The sequence below is a fragment of the Camelus ferus genome, chromosome 3 (assembly GCF_009834535.1).
Source record: "Camelus ferus isolate YT-003-E chromosome 3, BCGSAC_Cfer_1.0, whole genome shotgun sequence".
In the NCBI taxonomy this organism is placed as follows: Eukaryota; Metazoa; Chordata; class Mammalia; order Artiodactyla; family Camelidae; genus Camelus; species Camelus ferus.
This window is the reverse complement of record NC_045698.1, coordinates 77773434-77793760: the sequence shown is the minus strand read 5'-3', so window position 1 is coordinate 77793760 and position 20327 is coordinate 77773434. Positions and strand designations below refer to the sequence as shown.

The following is a 20327-nucleotide window of genomic DNA, read 5'->3' as shown; positions in this document are numbered from 1 at the left end:
TGACAGAAAGCATCTGTGCTCAGTCCTGGTAACGCTCAGGGCACACCCCAGTTTTCAGAGCCGTTTTGCCTATATTACCAACTTTATCCTGATGATAAGCCTGTGAATAGGTCTTATCATTACAGAGAAGAGGAAACTGAAACTCAGAAAGGTCACCCGACTCGCCCAAAGTCACACTGTGTAGGACAGGCCTCAAACTCAAGCCAGGTTTCCCGGTTCTAAATTTCAGTTCTTCCCACAATCCCAAGTGCCCTCGAATTACCCCAGAATGCAAATTGCCTACCATCCCACTTTCAAAATTACACCGGTCCCCAGCCACCACACAAGTAAGTCTTTAATGTTTGAGGGCTCATCCTGCAAGAACAGTACCTATTTTCTGGCTTTGGGCCAGAAAATGCGTTCTGGGCCACACGGGTCCCCCAACCCCAACCTCCTTACTCTTGCTTGGTCTTCCTCTCCTCTGCTCAGCTCTTTCCAGGAGAATTCCACCATCTGCCTGTTTGGGACAGTCACCCTTGACATTCCCTTTAACCAGGAATGGATGAAGAAAACAAAACTACAATCTAAGAAATGTTTTTCTAAGGATGAAAAGAAAGTCACAGCACACAAAATCCCACTTTGGGCAATTTTAGGAGACCCCAAATTGGGATCCACTGTAAATTCACTTAATATAAATATATGTAAAATGACATCTCTACATTATTGCTTTTAAGGGTATGTTTTAAGTATAATTTAAAACATTACCCATATTAGCAAGAAATAAAGTTCCACTGTAAATCAAAATTGATAAAAATACATGTAGAAATTTAGTAGGCACATGGACAGAATGAAAAGCAAAATCAAGTAAATGTTATGTCTGTGTTCTTGTGCTTTTCTGTGGTATTCTTTTTGTGTGTGTATGATATTCCATTTTAACAAAATGACACTATGTCAGCATTTAACTTCTAGGTCCAAAGCATCAATACTGAAGCCACCCAAGTCTGATTTTAGGGAAAAATAGCTTGTCTCTCAGAAATTGTTTTACTTATTATTACAATTTTTTTCTAAGAACTTTACTTTTTTGAAGAAAAACAGCCAAGGACTTTTTGCCAATGAACTCAGGAACATGAGTATTAAAAAGTATAAAATATCTTCAAAATCCTGAGGACACTGCTCTTTAAAAAGTTACAAATCTGGGAAGCAAGTTATACTCACAGCAATTAAGAAAGCATGAGTGTTTGCGAAAATACAGAGGAAGGAAATATTTTATTGTTTTAAATTGGAGAACATGCAAAGGTTTTCCATAAATTCTGGGGAAGGTCAAAGTTTACGCTCATTGAACGTCAGTTGCTGTGCCTTTTTCTATAATGCTAGTTATCTCACTGATGACTAGGTTTAGAAACAACAGAACTGACATGAAGAATCACACTGGTTTAAAAACACTAATCATGATAGCTATGCATTTAGATATCCATGAGCAACTCTGAGGTAAAGCCAGATTTTTGCTTTCAAGTATATTTTAACCCACTATATATTTAAATATAGTTTTATGGAAAAAATGTACTATTTGATGTACTATTTGTATTTGATGGTAGGGCACTTGAGTTTCAATTATCTATCACTGCATACAAGTTGAGAATAAAATGCTCATGGTTTTTGCTTTTTAATCTTTCTTTTTTCAAGGCTTGTTTTATTCACAGGACAATGCATCGTGAAAAATAACTTCACTTTTTAAGTCTTTAAAGCAATTAGCTTGCCAATGATTATCACTTGGTATCCAAAGTAGAAAAACAAAATGTGCAGGAAATCAGAGACCACTCCTGCAAGGTCTCTCCCACAAAATGCCAACTAGATTACCACTCAGATTCTTTTTTTTTTTTTTTAATTTCTCAAGCTTTTCATGTCAAAACTTGCTATTTATGTTCCAACAGTACAGCCCATATCCAGAATCAATCTAACTGACGTGCTTCCTATCACTTTCAGCAAACTGCATGCAAAGTTTGAATTATATCTATTACCTGTTTCTAAATTTGTGTTTTCCTCTGTTCATTTACTGTCTTTATCAATATTTCTTTGGGGAGACTGTTCTATGAGCATGATCCTCAAAGGCAGGGTCATGCTTTATTCGGAGCCTAAGTATATCACAGACATGTGCTGCTTAGTGCATTTGTTAACGTACCTTCTCAGAAAGCTGCTTTGAAGATGTTGCATGGCTTGGTTGTTAACGACCATAATTATATTATTGTCTATCTTTGGTGGGGTTCTAAGTGCTTAAGGAATGGCCCTTTCATGACTTACCAAGGATAGGTGCCCACCCCTTGCAGTTAGGAGAGCAGACTAGAGCAGCAGGTGTTCACCCTGCATAATTAATTCTTTGAGCACAAAGAAGTATATTCCATAATCTCTCTGCCAATTAAACAGTGTGTATGTGTCTGCATGTATACGTGTTCTATTCTGCCTAGTTGGCTAGGAGGTTGTGAAACCTAGTGCTGTAATACAAGGAGAATTTCTGTGCACATACGTGCTCTTCATTTCTGCAGATACCTTTTGAAGTGGTGCTATAAGAATCTCCCTCAAAAGCCAGTCTGCTCCCAGGTGTTGCTGGTCACGTGAGAGGGCAGACTGTAAACTGAAACCATAAATGAGTTACAGGATCATTTTCTCTGAACAGCATTACATCAAAGAGTAGATGGTGCCAAAAGATGATGCACTGAGCTGTCTCTCTAGAGACCCAGTCTTAGAGATCTGCCTAAGCCCGTGAATGCTGCCTGGAGATGAAGTACACAGTGGGAGAAATGCATTGCAACGAGAAGACAAAAAGCTAAACATGCAGAACACTGGGTCATTCAGATATTGTTCATTCTGCACATTCTGGAAAGGAGAATGAGTGTTAGTTGGTCCCTAAGTTGGCAAACATTCTGGTTTAAAAACTAAGTGAAACATGCAGTGACCTAATTTAAATACACACACACACACACACACACACACACGCACGCACGAGCTGGATAATCACAGAGAAAACAGTAAAAAAACACCTGCCTATTGCCCTCAACCATAAATGCCCTCCTGCTGGAAAGGGAAGGGTAGACTTTTAGGCCATTGCTATATTACACCTGCTGACACTCTCAGTTTGTCCATGGCCTGGTAAGTTCTTAACCTGTGGAAATGGAAGAGACAATTGGGGTTCACAGCTCACAAACTGGTTAAGCCCATTGGCATTAACTCTGCTTCCGGTGCATATGTTTACTAATGGTACAGAAAATGTCCACATTTTATTAATATTATGCAGCAGGTTACGTTAATGCCCAACATGACATGTCAGGCAGGCAAAGGATTTGTAATTCTTTGTGAGTTGGGATGCTTGAAACAAGCTGTGTAGAGTTTTACAGTGGAATCCTCCAAATCCACTCTGCTCCCTGTGAAGCCATCTTGAGAGGCCGCTGATGACTATGTGGGAACCTGACAGCTGTGGAATTTTATTTCTAGATTTCAACCAGGCAGAGAAAGGAAAAGGAAATCTCCTCGCTGGCAACAAAATGCAAGTGTTTACATGTGAAATTAATCGTCAGCACAAAGAGCTTTTTACAGTCACCCTGTTCCACAATATAATATTCTGCTTGTTTGGCTGCTGAGTCTTTTACAACTTGATTTCTAAGAATAAGAGCAAAGGCGGAGAGGAGCGAGGAATCAAGGCAGGAGCAAGCCACAGAAGGTTAACAATGTTGTCCAACTCAGCTTTGTCACCACTCTTTAAAACCGTTTATTACGTGAGTTTTGGGAGTTTGGACGATGTGTGGTTCAAGGCGGGGTGCAGCAGGAGCAGCTGGCGAGCTCACCCTGGTGAACCCCAAGGTCAGCTGCGAACGTTTGTGCGCGCAAATTCCTCCTCTCATCCCAGCCTCATTCCTTTCCAAAAGGAACATGCTTAGCACAAAACAATCCACCTAAAGACTCCATAAATCCAAAAAAGGGAGTTACTGATCGAGGAATTCTCAGATTTCTGCCAAGGCACCCTCCCCTGGCCTGGACGTCAGCCTGGTACAGTAATCAGAGCCAAATTGTGGACTGGACTCAAGGAACTAAGTTCAACACTTCAAGTCTTGACTTTAAACGGGCGATTTTTCTTTTCAGAGATGAAGACAAAACAAAGGACAAACAGCTGATAACAGCCCTAAGTAAACCGGGAGAAAAAGCACAAGAATAAAGCTTGGAAACAAAACTCATAAGGGATATCTAAGAAGAGATTTTCCAAACAAAAGGAAAAAAACAAAGCAGATTTTTAAGACTCTGGTTTGAGATTAAGCCGTTTGTGGGTGAACAATAAGAAAGTAAAGGCCACAGAACAAGATATTTGCTCTTTTCAGCAGAAAAAAAAAATACTGTCCTTTGTTAACTAGCAGGAAAAAAAAAAAGCCCCTCAGGCATTTAAGCACAGCATAAGCTTTTCCTTGCCTCATGACCTCAACAAATATGTTAATAAAATCTTTTACCTCCCTGGAGTAGAACCAGAGTAAATATTTACTTAACACATCTGAGTTCTAAGTCTGGACCACCTCATTCCCTTATATAAGTTGGTTTTCATTTGTACCCAAGAAATTACAAACACATCTTGCAATGTTTCTCCTACTTGTAAGGTGAAAGGGAAGAAGTAAGGATGGAAGGGAAGGGAAAGAGGGAAGAGAAAGGAAGAAAGGGAGGAAGGAAGGGAAGAAAGAGGGAGGGAGAGAGACAGCGGGGAAAGAAGGGAGGAAAGCAAAAACCGTGTCGTCTCCAGTGCAGCAAGCTGCACTTGTGAATTTCTGAACTGTATTCTCTTCCACAAATGAGAGTAATACTGTTGACGTGCTTTCCAATACCAGACATCTGGAGTTAGCAGGACTTTTTCCAAGCACATTCCAAGGTTAATAGGAAACATTGAGACTTGCTTTTATTAGCTGGTTTGAATAATTTTAGGTATGCTGAGTTTCACCTTCAAATAACTATAAAAATTCTGATTTCTACTCCCCAAGAATGCTAAGTTTTCTTTCCTCTTGTCCTTAAGTTACCATGCTAGCCATTAAAATTTTATGAAAATTGTCACCTCAACGTGACAGAAGTCCTCATTCCTTTTGTTAAAGCCCTCAATCAAAGGTTGGTGAAACAAGTACTTATCTAGACATAAGGATTTGGGGCTTTCTTGGTCTGGGTGAATGATGAGATAGCTAGTTGCTTTTGAGGAGTTTGTGGACATTTTGAAGCATTCCTCCTGCTGCCACGTGCAAGACTGAACTTTCCAGAAAGTGTGCATTTTCTCCCCAAGGGCTCATTCCAAAAGAAGTTATTCACTCTTTCCATCAATGCACCCTCTTCTGCTGGCAGCTGCAAACCGCTTAGCATTTAGCAAAAGTCATTTCACAGTTCAATGCTTGTCTTGCTGTGTCTTGGTCATTTAAAGACTGTTGTCTCTTCACCAGCAAACGGCATCATAACAGATCACCAAATATAGAGGTAAAGTGGATTTCTATTGTAGGGAGGATGTAATTAAAATTGGTTTAAACCAGAGCCTAGTTGATTATCTTCTAAGAAGTTTGGCTTTAAAAAAAAAAAGGGAAAATATAGCCAGATCTGTATCCACATGCTCTAAGTGCTCAGGTCACAAAGAGGACACCAAGAGGCTTCGCATAACCTGCCCTCTATGAAAACCGGCAAAAAGCTAAAAGTACAAGAGGAATACAATTAAATTAGGATGGATGTGCCCTGTGCACCCCCTGGATTTTCAGCCCCACTGGGTGGAGCATGGTTTAATTCAGCAGTCTTCTCCCTGATGAGGGCTTGGTCAGGCAGTACCACGGGAAGCAGAGGAGACCTGAGCGGGCAGCCACCTGCCCAAATGGATAAAGACGGAGAGTCACCCAATGAATACCTCAAAAGGAATGCCAAACCAGGAGGCTAAATTCCCTGGGAAAGGGATCACATATTCTCCTTAACATGAAAAAGACAGCACTGGAAACTCAGAACTTCAATCCAAGTCCTGACTGCACTCTGTGACAAGAGAATACATTGACCTCATCTTGTGGGTTTTCCCCCTCTGTCCTTCTTCCATTGTAAACCAATCAGCAAAACTATACTTCTCCAAAAGAAGAGAACTACGAGCATTATATGTGAGCTATTGGAACCCACACCCACCAGCAGAGTATGTACATTTGGAGACCCACAGTTTTCTGTGAAAATGAATCCTGAAGTTCGTTATAATGTTGTTACTGCTGATTTTAAGCATGTTTTCCATGTGTACTCATTTAATCCTCAGGGCGCTGTTACAAGGATCAAATGCATCAACAGATGTAAAGTAACGGCCACAGGGTCTGGCGCAGTACTCACTGGATCTGGGTTAGCTGTCATGGTCATCCCTCCTCACCGTTTCACAGATGAGGATGCTGAGGGGGGCAGTCAGGGAGCCTGCTCAAGGTCACATAACCAAGAAATGGAGAAGACAGAATGCAAACCCAGCCTCTCCTCTCAGAGAGCACAGTCTGTCAATATTCATCTTCTCTGCCCTTTCCCTGCAGTGCCACCACTTAGACCCTGAGAGCTGGGGGCTGTCTCAATCCCCCAAGTAGGTGTTGAGCATCTCCACTTGGCGCCTTTGTGATGAAATTTAGATGGATTTCTGACATCTGCTATCAAGAGCAGTTTTCTCAAATGTATTTGTTGCTCTACTACCTGTGTTTCTGATAAATAGCTGCCCTTCAAAATAACTTACCCCCCAAAAAAATCAGCACTGTTTGAGGGCACAGAGGGTGTGCCTCCCAGTGTCCATGTGTTTCTACAGCCCTTAGAGAAAGACTGCTCTTTTTTTTTTAACTTTTTTATTGATTTATAATCATTTTACAATGTTGTGTCAAATTCCAGAGTTCAGCACAATTTTTCAGTTATTCATGGACAAATACACACTCATTGTCACATTTTTTTCTCTGAGAAAGACTGCTCTTATAGCAGCAACTCTGGCTTGGCTATATTAGGACTTTGGATCTAATTAAACCCAAGCAACACTGGTCACTACAGTTTTGTCTTTTTTCAATTTTCCCTAGAAGGAAATGTTCAGCACAATACAAATACCTAGCAAACACAGCACCTAATTACAAGGGGCATTTGCTGAGAAACCAAATTGTTTGAATATGACCCCTAAATGAACTTTCAAACAACTTCTCTGGTGGCCTAGCAATGGACAACTTAATTCAGAATATCTTTCAACAAATGCATTTGAAATCATGTTCACTGTAACTCTGCTTTTTAAAATTTCCATTGGAAAACAAACTGTTTAGTCAAGGGAGAATTAAACTCTTATCTTAATCAATGATATGCAGATAAACAAACCATACTCTACATATAAATATAAAGTGATCCTAGTTGAAGAGGAAGAAAATAAATACTTGTTAGACCAGAGGCAGTGTAGAAACTATTAAGAATGGTAACTCAGAAAGAAAAACAAATTTAACCTGACCACTCTTGGAAACTTTTAATTAATGTAGTAGAAATGCAGTCAGTTCTAAAGACAGAAAAATGGAAAAATGGAGATGGGGTAAGTAACCACTTGTTAGTTATTACTATCATGAAAGTAACAAATAGCAAGTAACAAGAAAAGTAGCGTTGGATCCTTAGACTACATGTAGAGTACTGCATTCAATCACAAAGATGTGGTAGCCCTCTGGTTTTGTCTAAACAATGTAAGAATAGCTGATCAATTTGGTAAAAATTCACATTAATTATCAGATGACTTGTTTCTATGATGCCAAAAAACCAAATTTAATTGAATTTCTGATTGAATTGCTTGTGACAGTGTAGACAGTTAATCCTGTATAATAAAATTAAAGTTTAAAAAGCAGTCCTCACAAAAAAAAAAAAAAAAAAAGGAAAAGAATAGACTTAATGAAGATGAAATGAAAAGATGTGGAGACTTGGCTCCCAGACCTTGATAACAAGATCAGAACAATTTAAGATTCTGTTATCAAGAAGTGAGCAAAATATCCAAGGGCCAGAGGCATTTCATGATAGACAATTAGAACCAAGTCTCCACAGGGCACCGTGAAATGGACCCTCAGTTATGGTCCAGAGCATCCAGGTTTCTGAAACAGTCAAACCAAGGTAATTAAGGATTAAAATTACAAAGATGTGAAGGGCTCAGAGAAGATGTGGGCAGAATTTCTGATGCTGTATTAACTGAATTGGTTGAGTATATATATTAAGTGATTATCCAATCAATAAATCAAGTATTTACTAAGTATTTACTTTCTGTGAAGTATTGAGTATTTGGTAGGTAGCTTTCAATACTAGAGAATGAACATCTTATCAAAGAAGATGCCCCATTAGTTTGGGCTGGAAGTGCCAAAGTAGCAAAGAAAACACATTTTTTTTTCAAAAAAGTTTTTTAGAGCTAAGCCACCAAATCCTGGGACATCTATTCAGGAGAGGAGAAGGCTAGTTAATGAATTCATCTTTTCAAATTCAAATTCTTTTAACCATACAAGCACAGAAAGTCCATGATGTTGCATGTTTCAAAGAGCTGTTCCATTTCTTGCCCAGTATTCATTCTTCCAGCCAGTATTAACCAAGTCCCTACAATGCAGCAGGCACTAGGCTAAGTGTTCATCCATGTGCTGCCAAACCCACATGGCCCAACGAAACACGGAGGTGCAGCAACTGCCAGGCAATGTGCACAAGAGCACTTTTTTCCAATCATGGTCTCAGGAAGCCTTTTGGTAACTTTCACCATGATGACTTAATGAAGGGCACGAAACAGTACTTCTTGGAAAAGTACTTAATAGCATTCCCTTCCTTGAGTCATGTTTGTAAGTATTTTAGTCAATAAGTTTTATCCACCTAACTACAGACTCTAGTTTTTCCTTGACAGTTGTGAATGCTGGCTGCCAACCATGCAGTATCTTCTCCTAATTTCTACTCTTTCCTGTCCAAGAGCAGGTTCTATATCCGACACTGACTTCATCCAATAAAAGTGACCTCAAAAGGCCTGGACCCATTTTAAACACAACAACTTTTGTAGATTTCTCCCTGTTCAGCCACTGGACTGCAGTACTTTTCCCTGCTGGAACTGTATCAAACACAATTCAGACAGGAAGGCTGTTACCTGCCCCAGTAATCAAAGGACAGGGGTGTGTGATGGTGATCTGAGTAAGGGCTGGAGTGGAGAAGGGAGCAGAGCTAGAATGGGGCAGCCACACCAGATCTTCAGTGCACATTATGAACCTCCCTCTTGTTGGTATGTTTTCGGCTTGTATTTTTACTGGCAATGGCTATGCAACTATTCTCCCCTTCTTTCCAATCAATGGCTCTGGTTCCCAATTTCAGCTTAAAGGACAAACAGACCTTCCTTTCATCAGCCACATTCTCTTATATATCTTCCCCTTCTCCTTTCTGAACACGAGCTATGTTTGTACTTTAGTCTATGAAAGTGAGGATGAACACCGAACAAGCACACTGTAAAATCAAGAATTTAAAACTATCTCCAGCTAGATAATCGTTAACACTTTTCAGGCACAAAGCTTAGATTGGAAAGCAATCTGAGGTAATCACAGGCAATAATTTTATTTATGAAGATTTCATTACCTTGGGAAACCACAGCAGATTTATGCTGTACTGTCAAGACCGCCTCAGTCAGACTGCCGAGAGACAAACAGTGGGACGCATGCAAAACAACATTGATAACCTGGAACCCAACAGCACCCACCACCAACATTCCGGATGGGAATCATGACTCCACCCTAAAGTGACATTCCTCTTCCAGCCAATCATACCAAACGAGCCTTCTGGACTCTCTCAGGGCCTCTTCTGTCTACAGAAGTGTCAAAGAAGGGAGCGCAAAACTGAGGAGCTGTTTTTGTATTGTGCTTAGATTTCACTTAACTCTCCCCTCTTACCTCCCTGACCCTGAGCCTTCTTTATCCAGTAAGAGGGGTTTTTAGTGGCAAATTCATCATCTGTGTGTGGTGATCTCATTTTTTGGGCTATGCATTTTAGAATCTGAACTGTCACAACCCTGCAAAGTCTCAAGGTGAGCCACCTCGTTCTACCCAGAACTAATACACCTCCATGCGTCCATGAACTCTGACTCATTCATTCATTCCACAGACATTTACTGATCACCAAGGATGTGCCAGCTCCTGGATAGGTATCGGAGCAGTGGTCAGACTGGTTTACGGATGTGCAATCTATTCTAAGGTCAAAGAAGTTTAGAGTTTCCTTCCACTTTGCAGGAAAAGAATGCCAGTCAACTCCACCAGCTGTTCTAGAGTTCCCTCTCAATGATGAAACTTCTCCACATCTGAACTCACTATTCTGCCGACAGAGGAAAAGGAAAAAAAAAGGCATCACAACTTCAACTGGTACCATAAAGAGAGGGCTGATGCTCACATACTCACAATCAATGTTTGTGTTTCAAAGTTTACAATCTTGGAGGATAGAAAAGTATGCAGAAGTAAGCCAGCTACAAGTGGGATGCCGTGTGATGACAGTACAGAGCAGCATGAGATTTTCCTGCTGGATGTTCTGGGGTGAGTTTCATGGAGGAGTTGGCATTTAAATTCCGTCTGGAAGAAGAGCTTTATTTTGTCAGGAGGAGCATTCTTTCTAGGACTGAGTAAGCAAAGGCACAGAGGGAGGGACTCCTGGGGTGTGTTTGGAATAACAAGTGGCCTGGTCCCTCTAAGAAAATATATTCTACAGTAGAGAAAGAAAAGATGAGTTCACATAGTTCCTGGCATGGCTGCCCAGCCACAGAAATTAAATTTACAAAAGTCTGAACACAGAGGTTGAAAAAAAAAATTATTTGAAAATATGAGGTGGGAGTAGGCATAAAGAATCCAAGGAACAGTGCTTACCTATGTCACTCACTGAGGGACCTGGGGATCTGCAGGGGCTAAAAGAGCTAGTGAAATCGTTTCCTGCTAAAAACCTTGCAGCTGATGCCTTCTAAGGTAGGAGTCTGTGCTGTCTCCAGAGGAGATCCAGAAAAATCCTTCATCGACTTGGCCTACGCCAACTGATGTGTATCATGTGATGAGATTCCCTGAAGATGGTCACTAGATTACTGGCTAAATGAGTAACAGCCTGTAGGCCTCAAATTGTAAACAATTTTATCATGATGTAAGTGCTGGCTTGAACGCTGAATACCTAGGTCTGGCTAATCAGGAAGGACAGAGAGACCCAGCTGGGTGCCCGTGCTTACAACTGATGAGCAACGTGGCTCCACCCAGTGAGCCTCGCAGACGGGAAGCCTGGGGCGTCCTTCACGCAGCTGGCGCCGCAGCACACCTGCGCTGGCCAAGGGGACACTGAGGAATCCGCTGGCATTTGCCAGGGGAAGTGCTGCCACTTTCTCCTGAGAAGGAGGTTAAGTGTGCTCCCTTCCTCCTTCCCAGTTCCTTCCAGCTGGGCACCTTCCTTCTCTCCGCCACTCCACCCCAGCCCAAGGAGAGGGAGAGGCAGCAACAAATTAAGCTTATGATCCATGAGAAAGTATATGTGAGTGAGTGTGTGTACTCTTTTCTGCTGGGCACAATCAAAGGAGAGACAGGCTGGAACCTGAGTGAGAGCCTCAGGCCATCTCTAAGGTGCCTGCTCAGGGCTTCCTCGGGCTCAGCACCTCAAGTCCCTGACTGCTAGGTCTGTCTGACAGCAGAGGCCCTGACCAGGGAGGAGGACATTCCCTACTGCAGCAAAAATGCATGGTGCTCACTCCTGTAAGCATTCCTTTCTACTGTATTCCTTTTGTCTGAAATATGCTTTTCTCTCATCTAAATCTATGCAAATATTCTTTTCTAATTTTTTAAATTAAAAAAATTTATTTTTATACAATTTGTAAAGGTTACTTCCCATTTACAGTTACTACAAAATATTGAAGATATTCCTCATGTTGTACAGCACATGCTTGAGCCTATTCTTCACCTTCATCCACGCAGTATTTATTTAGGACTGGTGCTCAGCCCTTAAAAATCTTAAGAAGGCATAGTGCCTGCTCTCAAGGAGCAGTCTGGTTGCAAATTTTTGTGCCGCTGACAACCAACTGTTAATGGAACAATATAGGGAGGATTCTGAAATCATATTCAGGCTGAATAACAATAATGAGTGCCGAGGCCTCGATTAGCGACATCTGCCACAGGCGGAGCAGGAGTCAGTGGTGGCAAGCACGCTATGTATTTGTCACCTCTGGGTCTAGCTTAATTTCTACCTCCTTAAAAATTTTTTTTGCCTATGGTTCCCCAGTCCTTAGTAGTACCACCCTTCTGCATCTTACAATTTAGCACTAAATTATATTGCAAGACATTGTTTGAATTCACCATGCATGTTAGTCTTCCTGCCACAACTAAAATATAAATCCACTGAAGGTACTGGCTAACTGTGCACCTTCTATAATGCAGAGAACTCAGCACAAAGAAAATGCTCAAAAAAAAAAAAAAAACAAACCAAAAAAAAACTTGTTCAGTTGACATAGGGATTGACGCTTAATCCCTCTGCTAACTCTTCTCATTTCTTCAGTTTCCTCAGACATGGCACCTTGGTTTTCTTGGGATTTTCATATGACAGAATCAGATTACACTGGAAATAAGTAAAGGCTTTAAAGTTCCAATACCGGGAGCAAAGCTCCTCCTGGAATCCGGAGGTGATTTTTAGGGCTGCAGGGAAAGTTGCTGTGAGTTTTGAGTACCACAGCTGGATCAAACCTAGAGAGCTAGCATCTCACCAGGTTGTTCAGAGCTGGCTCTAAAAGCTGAAAAAGGTGAGCAGTTGCAAGCCACTCTTTTTTGGCAAGTGGCTTTATGGTTTAATCTCAATTTTTTTCTCTTGTTAATAAATAATGGAAAATAATTTGCCATGGAAACTAAAATTACATTCACTTCAACTCCCTAGCTTTTTAGAAGAATGTGAGGATATAAATTACTTTTACTTCACCAAAACTAAACAAGATTAAGTCATTAAGGATGAACTGAGTTTGAAATCTGCAGATACTAACTACTATATATAAAATAGATAAATGAGTTTACACTGTATAGCACAGGGAACTATATTCAATATCTTGTAGTAACCTATAATGAAAAAGAATATGAAAAGGGATATGTGTATGTATATGTATGACTTAAGTATTATGCTGTACACCAGAAATTGACCCATTGTAAACTGACTATACTTCAATAAAAAAATGCAGAAAGTCCTGCTTAATAGATATAAGCATGCATAGACCAAACATTTACTGCGCTTCTAACATATATTTAATACTTTATTAAGCACTGTATATGAAGTTTATAAGCCCTCTGGGAGCCTATAACTTAGTTGGTCAACGGAAGAAATGCATGTGATCCAACGAACAAATAATGCAGGAGAGTACAATCTAATGTTACACCAGGTTAATACCATGTCATTGTTACTAATAACTGAATTGATATTAGAATTTAGTTGAGAGCCATACTAATGCTTAAATCCCAAACCATTAGAGCTGCTAATACTCGTCATGCACTAACAGATCAATTTCAGGACCACCGCTGTTTTTTAAACCACTGAAATGAAAGATTCTTGAAGTGTCCCTAGGTGCAAAATATGTCCAGAAGTACCCATTTTAGATAAATTTAGACCCAATAAAGGATATTTTAATAACCATAATTTTTACAGACGTGGGCTGAGATTTATGGCTCACCTGTTTTCCAGTTCAAAGCAATACAGCGGTTTAAAATTAGAATATTTAAATATATCTTGATCAACCAAGATGACACAGTCCAAGTACATTCAAAACATTTCCCTCTGATGTATTCAAACTGGATTTGCTGGTAAGATTTCCTTATCCTGAGTCTTTTCCTATATAACAAAGGAATTATTCAGGTAATTCAGGCAAGTCTTCCCACTCCTACCTCACTCCAGTAACATTGTGAATCAGACAAAAATCAGGAGGTTTTTTGTTTGTTTTAAGCATCACTATTCAAGTAATTATTTCAACCCTCCATTTCACTTTGGTTGTGAAGATAAAGCCTTAAAAGACTTTCCAGCCAGAAACAGCACTAAAAAAATATGTACAAGAGCAAGGAAGCCACAGTACTTCACTCCAAGGCTCCTGCTCAGTACAGTGTAGATGAACACTTAAAGTGTAAACTCATAACCTGGAGGTTACTCATTTGGTCTAGTAAAGTACTCCTACTTCAGAAGTGTACTTTCTTATTTTAAAGTATTCATCTTAGGGTTTAAAATAAAGTGAGTTCCTTCAGTGTATTTATGAAGATCTGATTTACATGCCAGATTTTTTTTAAGAATCTCATCAGGTTAAAATAAAATGATACTTTAAATAACTGTTGATTCCAAGATTTCTGCTCAAATACCTTCTCCTGCCTGAACTATCTATTTAGCTCAAGAGGAAGTGGAACTGGGGCTAAACCCAGATAGATCATCCCTACTGTCCTAATTCCCCAAACAATTCCCAATTCTCCCCTCACAATGTGCCAGAAGGCCTGGTGAAAGAAGACAGTACCATATAAAATTACCCTCCTAGGTACTCTTCAGCATCTCCACAATCAAGAATTACTGAGCAACTTGTACATTTACATCCAAAACCCAATGGCACAGCTACCATTAGGACCTCTCCCTCCTCAATCTCTCTTTCTTTAAACAAGAAAATCTTATGTTACTGAAGAGATTAATTGAAAGAGTCTCCTTGTAAGCCCATGAATGCCACTTCACAGACGGTACAGAAAGCAGAGCTCTATGAACAGTACAATGGAGTCAACTCATCTTTTTGAAAAGCTCAGCATTGGTCTTAGAGAGAATCTAATAATTGTTCCAATTCCTAGCTCTCTGTTAAAACATAACGAGCCTATGCTTGTTGCCACTGTTGAGTCCATGGCACATCCACACTTGGAGGCAAATTTACAGCACAGAGGGTAGTCATGTTGACAATCAGGACTTAACCTTGACAGTGAATTAAACAATTTTTTTCAAACTATTCAATAAGACTGCTCATTCTGAAGTATTTTCTTCTCATTGATATATCTGAAAGCAAGTACCTTTAAAATAAAACAGCTAAGTAAATATCGAGGACCCGCATAAAATATAACCTTAGAAATTAAAATTTAACAAAAAGCCAACTACAAATTAAAGAAATACTGAAGAGCTCTGCAAATTCACAATATCTTGTTAATTGCAAAAGGGAAGAAGGACTGGAAAAAGGTATGCTTACTAGAAAACTTAAAAAGCTGGGGAATGAGTTATTGAAAAGAACATTCTGGAAAACTACGATAAGACAAAACACACTCAAAATTAAAACTTTTTACAGTACTCCTGAGATGCACAACCCCAGATGCACTGTAATCTATGGAAATGGCGTCCCCTGGAGTTGTGCTCAAAGGGTCTCATAGTGCCTTGCAGAGTTAACAAAGTGGTTGTTTTTTTTGATAGTGTAAAAGGCACACTAGGATGCTTTCCTGTCTTCAAACTATTGTTGCAAAACATTATCATTTTAGGGTATGTCAAATGTCTAAATAATGAATAACTGTTTTGAATTCTGGAGTCTCCTAGTTAATTTCTTACACTGGAATGAGCTGATTATACATTTGTATTTGGAATAAGCCCTTTACTCAACAGGTCAAATACACTGAAATTAGATCCTCTTTAGTGCTTTAAATTATGTAAGTGAAAGTATATGCTTAACAGAAAAGGCATGTTTATGTATTTTCTAGAGGTGGGTAGGTGTTAAGTCCACTGCCTCCCTAGCACTAGTTTGTATTGTATATGGGCTGAGTCTTTAAGTCACTTACAGAGATCAGCAAAATATTTCCAGTTTTAATCAAGGAAAGAAAATAACCTCATTTTGCCAAAAAGGAGAAAGGGAGGTGTAAGATACCTCTAACACCAGTTAAAAAATACATAATCAAAACTTCTTTTTACCTTAATATGTGAAAAGACTTTGAAGAGCTCAGACCTCCCGGAATAAGAGAATTGCTAGAAAGTTAGTTGGAATCACCCACAGACAATAACTGTCGGTGGTTTCATTTCAGGCAATGGGCTTGTGCCAAAAGGGACTGACATCTTGATGAAAGGATCACCAAAAAGTTGTGAGAATTTTTCCATGAGGAAAAATACTTCCAAGAACAACAAATTGTGATTTTTCATTCTGCCACCATACATAAATGACAACTGTAAGAAATTAACAACATGTAATAACAATTCAAATTTGCTCTTCTGCATTCAAATCGTTCCAACTTTCATTCTCGGCTTTGGCACACACACTTGCCTTCCACAAAGCTCACTCCACTCACTACTGTGGAAATATGATATTTACTCTTTGAGCTTCATCTATAGGGCTAGTTTTGGCAGAGTCAGTGGTCAAACTGCTGTTGAACCAAATTGGTCACCTAACATATTACAACAGACATGAATCTCCATGGTCTATCTATGATGTCACAGAGGGTAAGGCTCCCCGATAAAGAGCTAGAAGACAAGGTGATGTGAGCAGTCACAGTAAAAGGTAATTAAATAAACAAAAATCCTTTGCAGCAGTTTATTTTATTACCATCCTAGAACTCTGTGACAATGGCTAACTGGGAATTTAATATGAAGTTAGGTACCATCTGCACAAAACCCACTGATTAATTTTCTGTTTATCTCTGCCCTTCTACCTCAAGTTCCTTAATTTGGTTGTTCTCAATCTAAGGCCAAGCAACTTCTATGTTATTTAGTGCTTTGACACTCATCTGTTGAAAGGATAGGTGGGGCATACACACAAAATAAAGAGCTTATTTATTAACAGAATTCAAACTGAACTCACTTAATTGCTTCTGATTCATTTTTCTCTTTGGGAGCTTATATTTGGATTGTTCTCAAAGCAAACATCAAGTATATCAGATTCAATTTTGATTCATTAAATTCCACCCTCATTTAAAAGAAAAACTGAAAACTAAATTTGTAAATCACATTCTAAGTGGCAAAGAGGTGTTTCAAAGAGCATAAACATCTGCAATAGGGCATGCTGTACTTAACTGAAAAGTTTCATGACATTTCTATTATTTTTTCAGTTCAATTTTAGTTCCATTGGGGAAATTTTTTATAGAGGATTAATATACTTATTGAGCTGTTTTTAATGTATATTTCACCTATTTCTTTATTTAATTAGTCATCAAACACAAAACTACCTCTTCTGTGGGTAATAATGCTTGTCAGAAATAATTACACTTTCATTTAGAGGATAACATGCTTGTCTTCTAAAACTGAGATGTCTCTCATAACCAAAGTTATAAATCAACAACAAAAAACACTAATTATATCTGAGATACAACAGACAGAGTATATTAATATTAAAGTCCATGCTCTATGTATATATTGCTTTTAAGGATAGCAGATACTATAGCTGCTGGATAAGCTGGACACAGACGCCCACATTTTGGCTAAGTTCTGGCTATCTCTAATAGAAGACCCATTGCTTTGTTTGAGCCCTACTGCTGCCACCTCTTCCACACATGTCACAACATATCACTCTTCTTAAAGAACAGAACAGGTTCTGTTGTTCAAGTTAAATAAATCTTCACTTCTGAAAAAGGAATTTGTTTTCTATTCAAAATGATTGAAAATCAACAGACCCAATTCCTAATTCACTGCATCCAATTCATATTAAACAGTTGGGCTGCAAAGCTCCCCATGCTGGAGATAGAACCTTTGAAAGGTCAGATGGGGTAGGAACAATGAAGGGTTGAGGCGGGATGAAGGTGGGTGGTTGATATTTACATGAAATAAAGACTGAGGAGAAGCAATTGAGAATTTCCTCTGAGGACCAGTTCTTACCATTTTGAGAATCATTAACAGTCTTGGCCTTGCACCCTCCCTCTCTTCAGTCCAGGGAGACCAACCAACCTGCAAAATATGTTTAAATACAGTAGACAAATTGCTTCACCACAGGTCAGCAAACGAAAAATGCCTGTTTAGAGGTTACAGACAAATAATCATTTTCTGTGGTTAAGCTACGTTACATGCAAATTATTGTAACCAGTGGGGCTTCTGAAAGAGCTTTCCAATTAGTCTATAGGCTTAAACAGGGGACAAAGGAATCCCTGGTACCTCGCTTTGCAGAGTCCTGGGCTATTCTTAGTGTTGCGTTCATCTTTAAATTGCAGGAGTTCAAAAGGTTTAGCAACTTAAAAGTAGAATCAAGTGATAAAAATAGATTGTTTTCTGGCTGCTCTTTGTTCCCAGACATACTACTGGCAGTATATTTGCAATCAAGACAGCAGAATAGGAATCAGCCTTCCACCGTGTAGTGTAATGCCTCAGAGTGGATATTTTTGGAAATGGCACTGCATTACATAACCTTTCGTGTTTAAAAAAAAAAACAAAAACCCACACTGGGGGGGGGGGGAGAAAGTCAGGAATATACACCATTATGCCCTTCTCTCTAAACCAAATAAACATTAATGTACATGCTGCAGTGATTTTCCTCTCATCCTTTGTGTCATCAGAACACAGTTCTTTTGTTAACACAAGTTATGACAAAAATTAAGATGAATGGAGAAACTAAAAGTTCTCTAACAGGGTATCATAAGCTCTTAGAGTTTTCCTATGATGGTATTACAGATACATATAAATGCAAATCAGATTATCGTCATCATCAAGCAAAAGGCAGTCGTTTATTTTTAAACCCTCCCTCCCCCAAAGTTCAACTGCTTTATAAGAAAATGCAGAAAAAAGTGTTGCAAGATCGAATGCCTAAAAAGACCCTTGGAGGCGACAGCAGCTTTGAAAGAGTAATAAAGTCTAAGGATGGAGGGACACAAATTAATTTTATAAAGGGGGGGGGCTTGCATGCACCAAAGTGCATCTAATGCAAAGAAACGAAACAGTTCCTAACAATGCTTTATGAGCAGTAAGAACAAAAATTAACCACACCAACAAGGAAAAAACCCCACCCCTTTCCAAAAGAATTCTCCCTCTTAACTTGTGCATTTTTTTTAAGCCCAAGTTAAATTCCAGCCTGAAAGCAGCAGGACCAAAATGCCAAAATTTCTCCAAGGTACACGCTTCAGCTCCTTAAAATTTAGAAGGAAGAAGCATGAACTCTGCAGGGTTGAAGGGTCCAGCTAAAGAGCAACGGCAAGAAATCGACACAAAAGAGAAAGCAGCGCTCCCGGCCGGGGATGGGAATGGCATATACTTACAGACAAAAGCCCCGCTCCCTGTTCACTCTCTCCTCTCTACACCTGAAACACAAATGTGGATGAAAAAGGGTATCATGCTAGAAAGACAGCTGGGGGGTGGGGAGGGGGAGGGGGAGGGAAAAAGGGGTGGAGGAAGAGGAGGGAGGAGGGGGAAGGGAAACAAAACCCAACCGGCTTCACTTCCAAGAAGTGCAGCCTAGTGAAAAGAAGGAGGGGAAGGTCTCCCTGCCTCGCTCTCTCTCTCCAAGAGTGTGTGCCTCTTTCTCTAAGAGTCAGTTTCTCTCCCTCTCTCTCCCTCTCTCTGCTGCTAGTGTGCTAGTGAACAATGAGCTAATTCTGATGGGCTGGCGCGGCGCCAGCGCCCCAGCCTTGCTGCCACTGTGCTGCCGCGGCGGAGCCAGACTGCTTACTCGGCAGGAATCGGCGACTCGGGGCCCGGTCGGCGAGCGGCCAACGCGCGCGCGCTAAGGTCCCCAGCACCCCGGCCGCCCCGCGCGCTGCGCCGCCCCCACTGCGCCCGCCCGGGCCTGGGGGACAAAGGGGCCTGAAGATCGGCGCGCCGCCCCCGGCCCCGCCCCCCGAGCGCGGCGCGCACACACCCCGGCCCGGCCTCTCCCGCCCCAGCGGGCTTCTCCGCTTGGACGTGCGGTTGCTTTTCAGACAAATAAGGAGGCGGAGGAGGCGGTTTGGGGGTGCGCCAGGCGTGAAGGCGGCCAAAGCGCTGCACAGCCCGGCGGCTGGCCAGGGCCGCGGGGAGAGGCGGCGCGGCCCGTACTGTAATAATAAACCTGCAGCAGAGGGCATCTGAGGGAAAGAGGACGACGACCGGCGGCAGCCGCCTTCCCTTTTATGTGCCTGTCCTGAACTGAGCAGAAAATGGTGCCCGCGGCGGCGCGGAGCCGCACACACACACACAAAGAGCAGGCATTGCACGCGTTTGCGCATGGCCCGGGTCGGCCCCGCCGGGGACGCGCGCCCCGCTCCTGGCCTCGTGGAAGCCCTCGGCCCGGGCACCCCAGCGGCCCTGCGCGCGCGCACGTATACACAAACACACACACACGCCTGCAAAACACACACACACACACACACACACACAACTGCAAGAGCTGAGATCTGGTGTGATCAGCCGAAGACACACTCCCCAGGAGCTCCCTTCTTCCCTGAAAGATTTAGCAG

General features: G+C 40.9%; 1 protein-coding gene across 8 annotated transcripts in view; it reads right to left on the bottom strand.

The window, feature by feature from the left end:
* The window catches only part of NREP (neuronal regeneration related protein), a 36816-nt gene extending 17117 nt beyond the window's left edge, over window positions 1-19699 (bottom strand). For 2 of the 8 annotated variants that reach the window (XR_004318643.1, XR_004318644.1), the window contains exons 1-3: window positions 19562-19699; window positions 19152-19193; window positions 17785-17853 (exon numbers count right to left, since the gene is read on the bottom strand). Coding sequence is in view for 6 of the 8 variants with exons in the window: in XM_032476507.1 (XP_032332398.1) it covers window positions 439-525; window positions 17785-17799 (102 nt within the window). In the remaining 2 variants the exon portion in view is untranslated. Of the gene's footprint in view, window positions 1-438; window positions 526-17784; window positions 17854-19151; window positions 19521-19561 lie in introns of those variants that run through there. The other 6 variants (XM_032476507.1, XM_032476508.1, XM_032476509.1 and 3 more) reach the window with 6 other exon arrangements.
* Window positions 19700-20327: the final 628 nt, after the last annotated feature.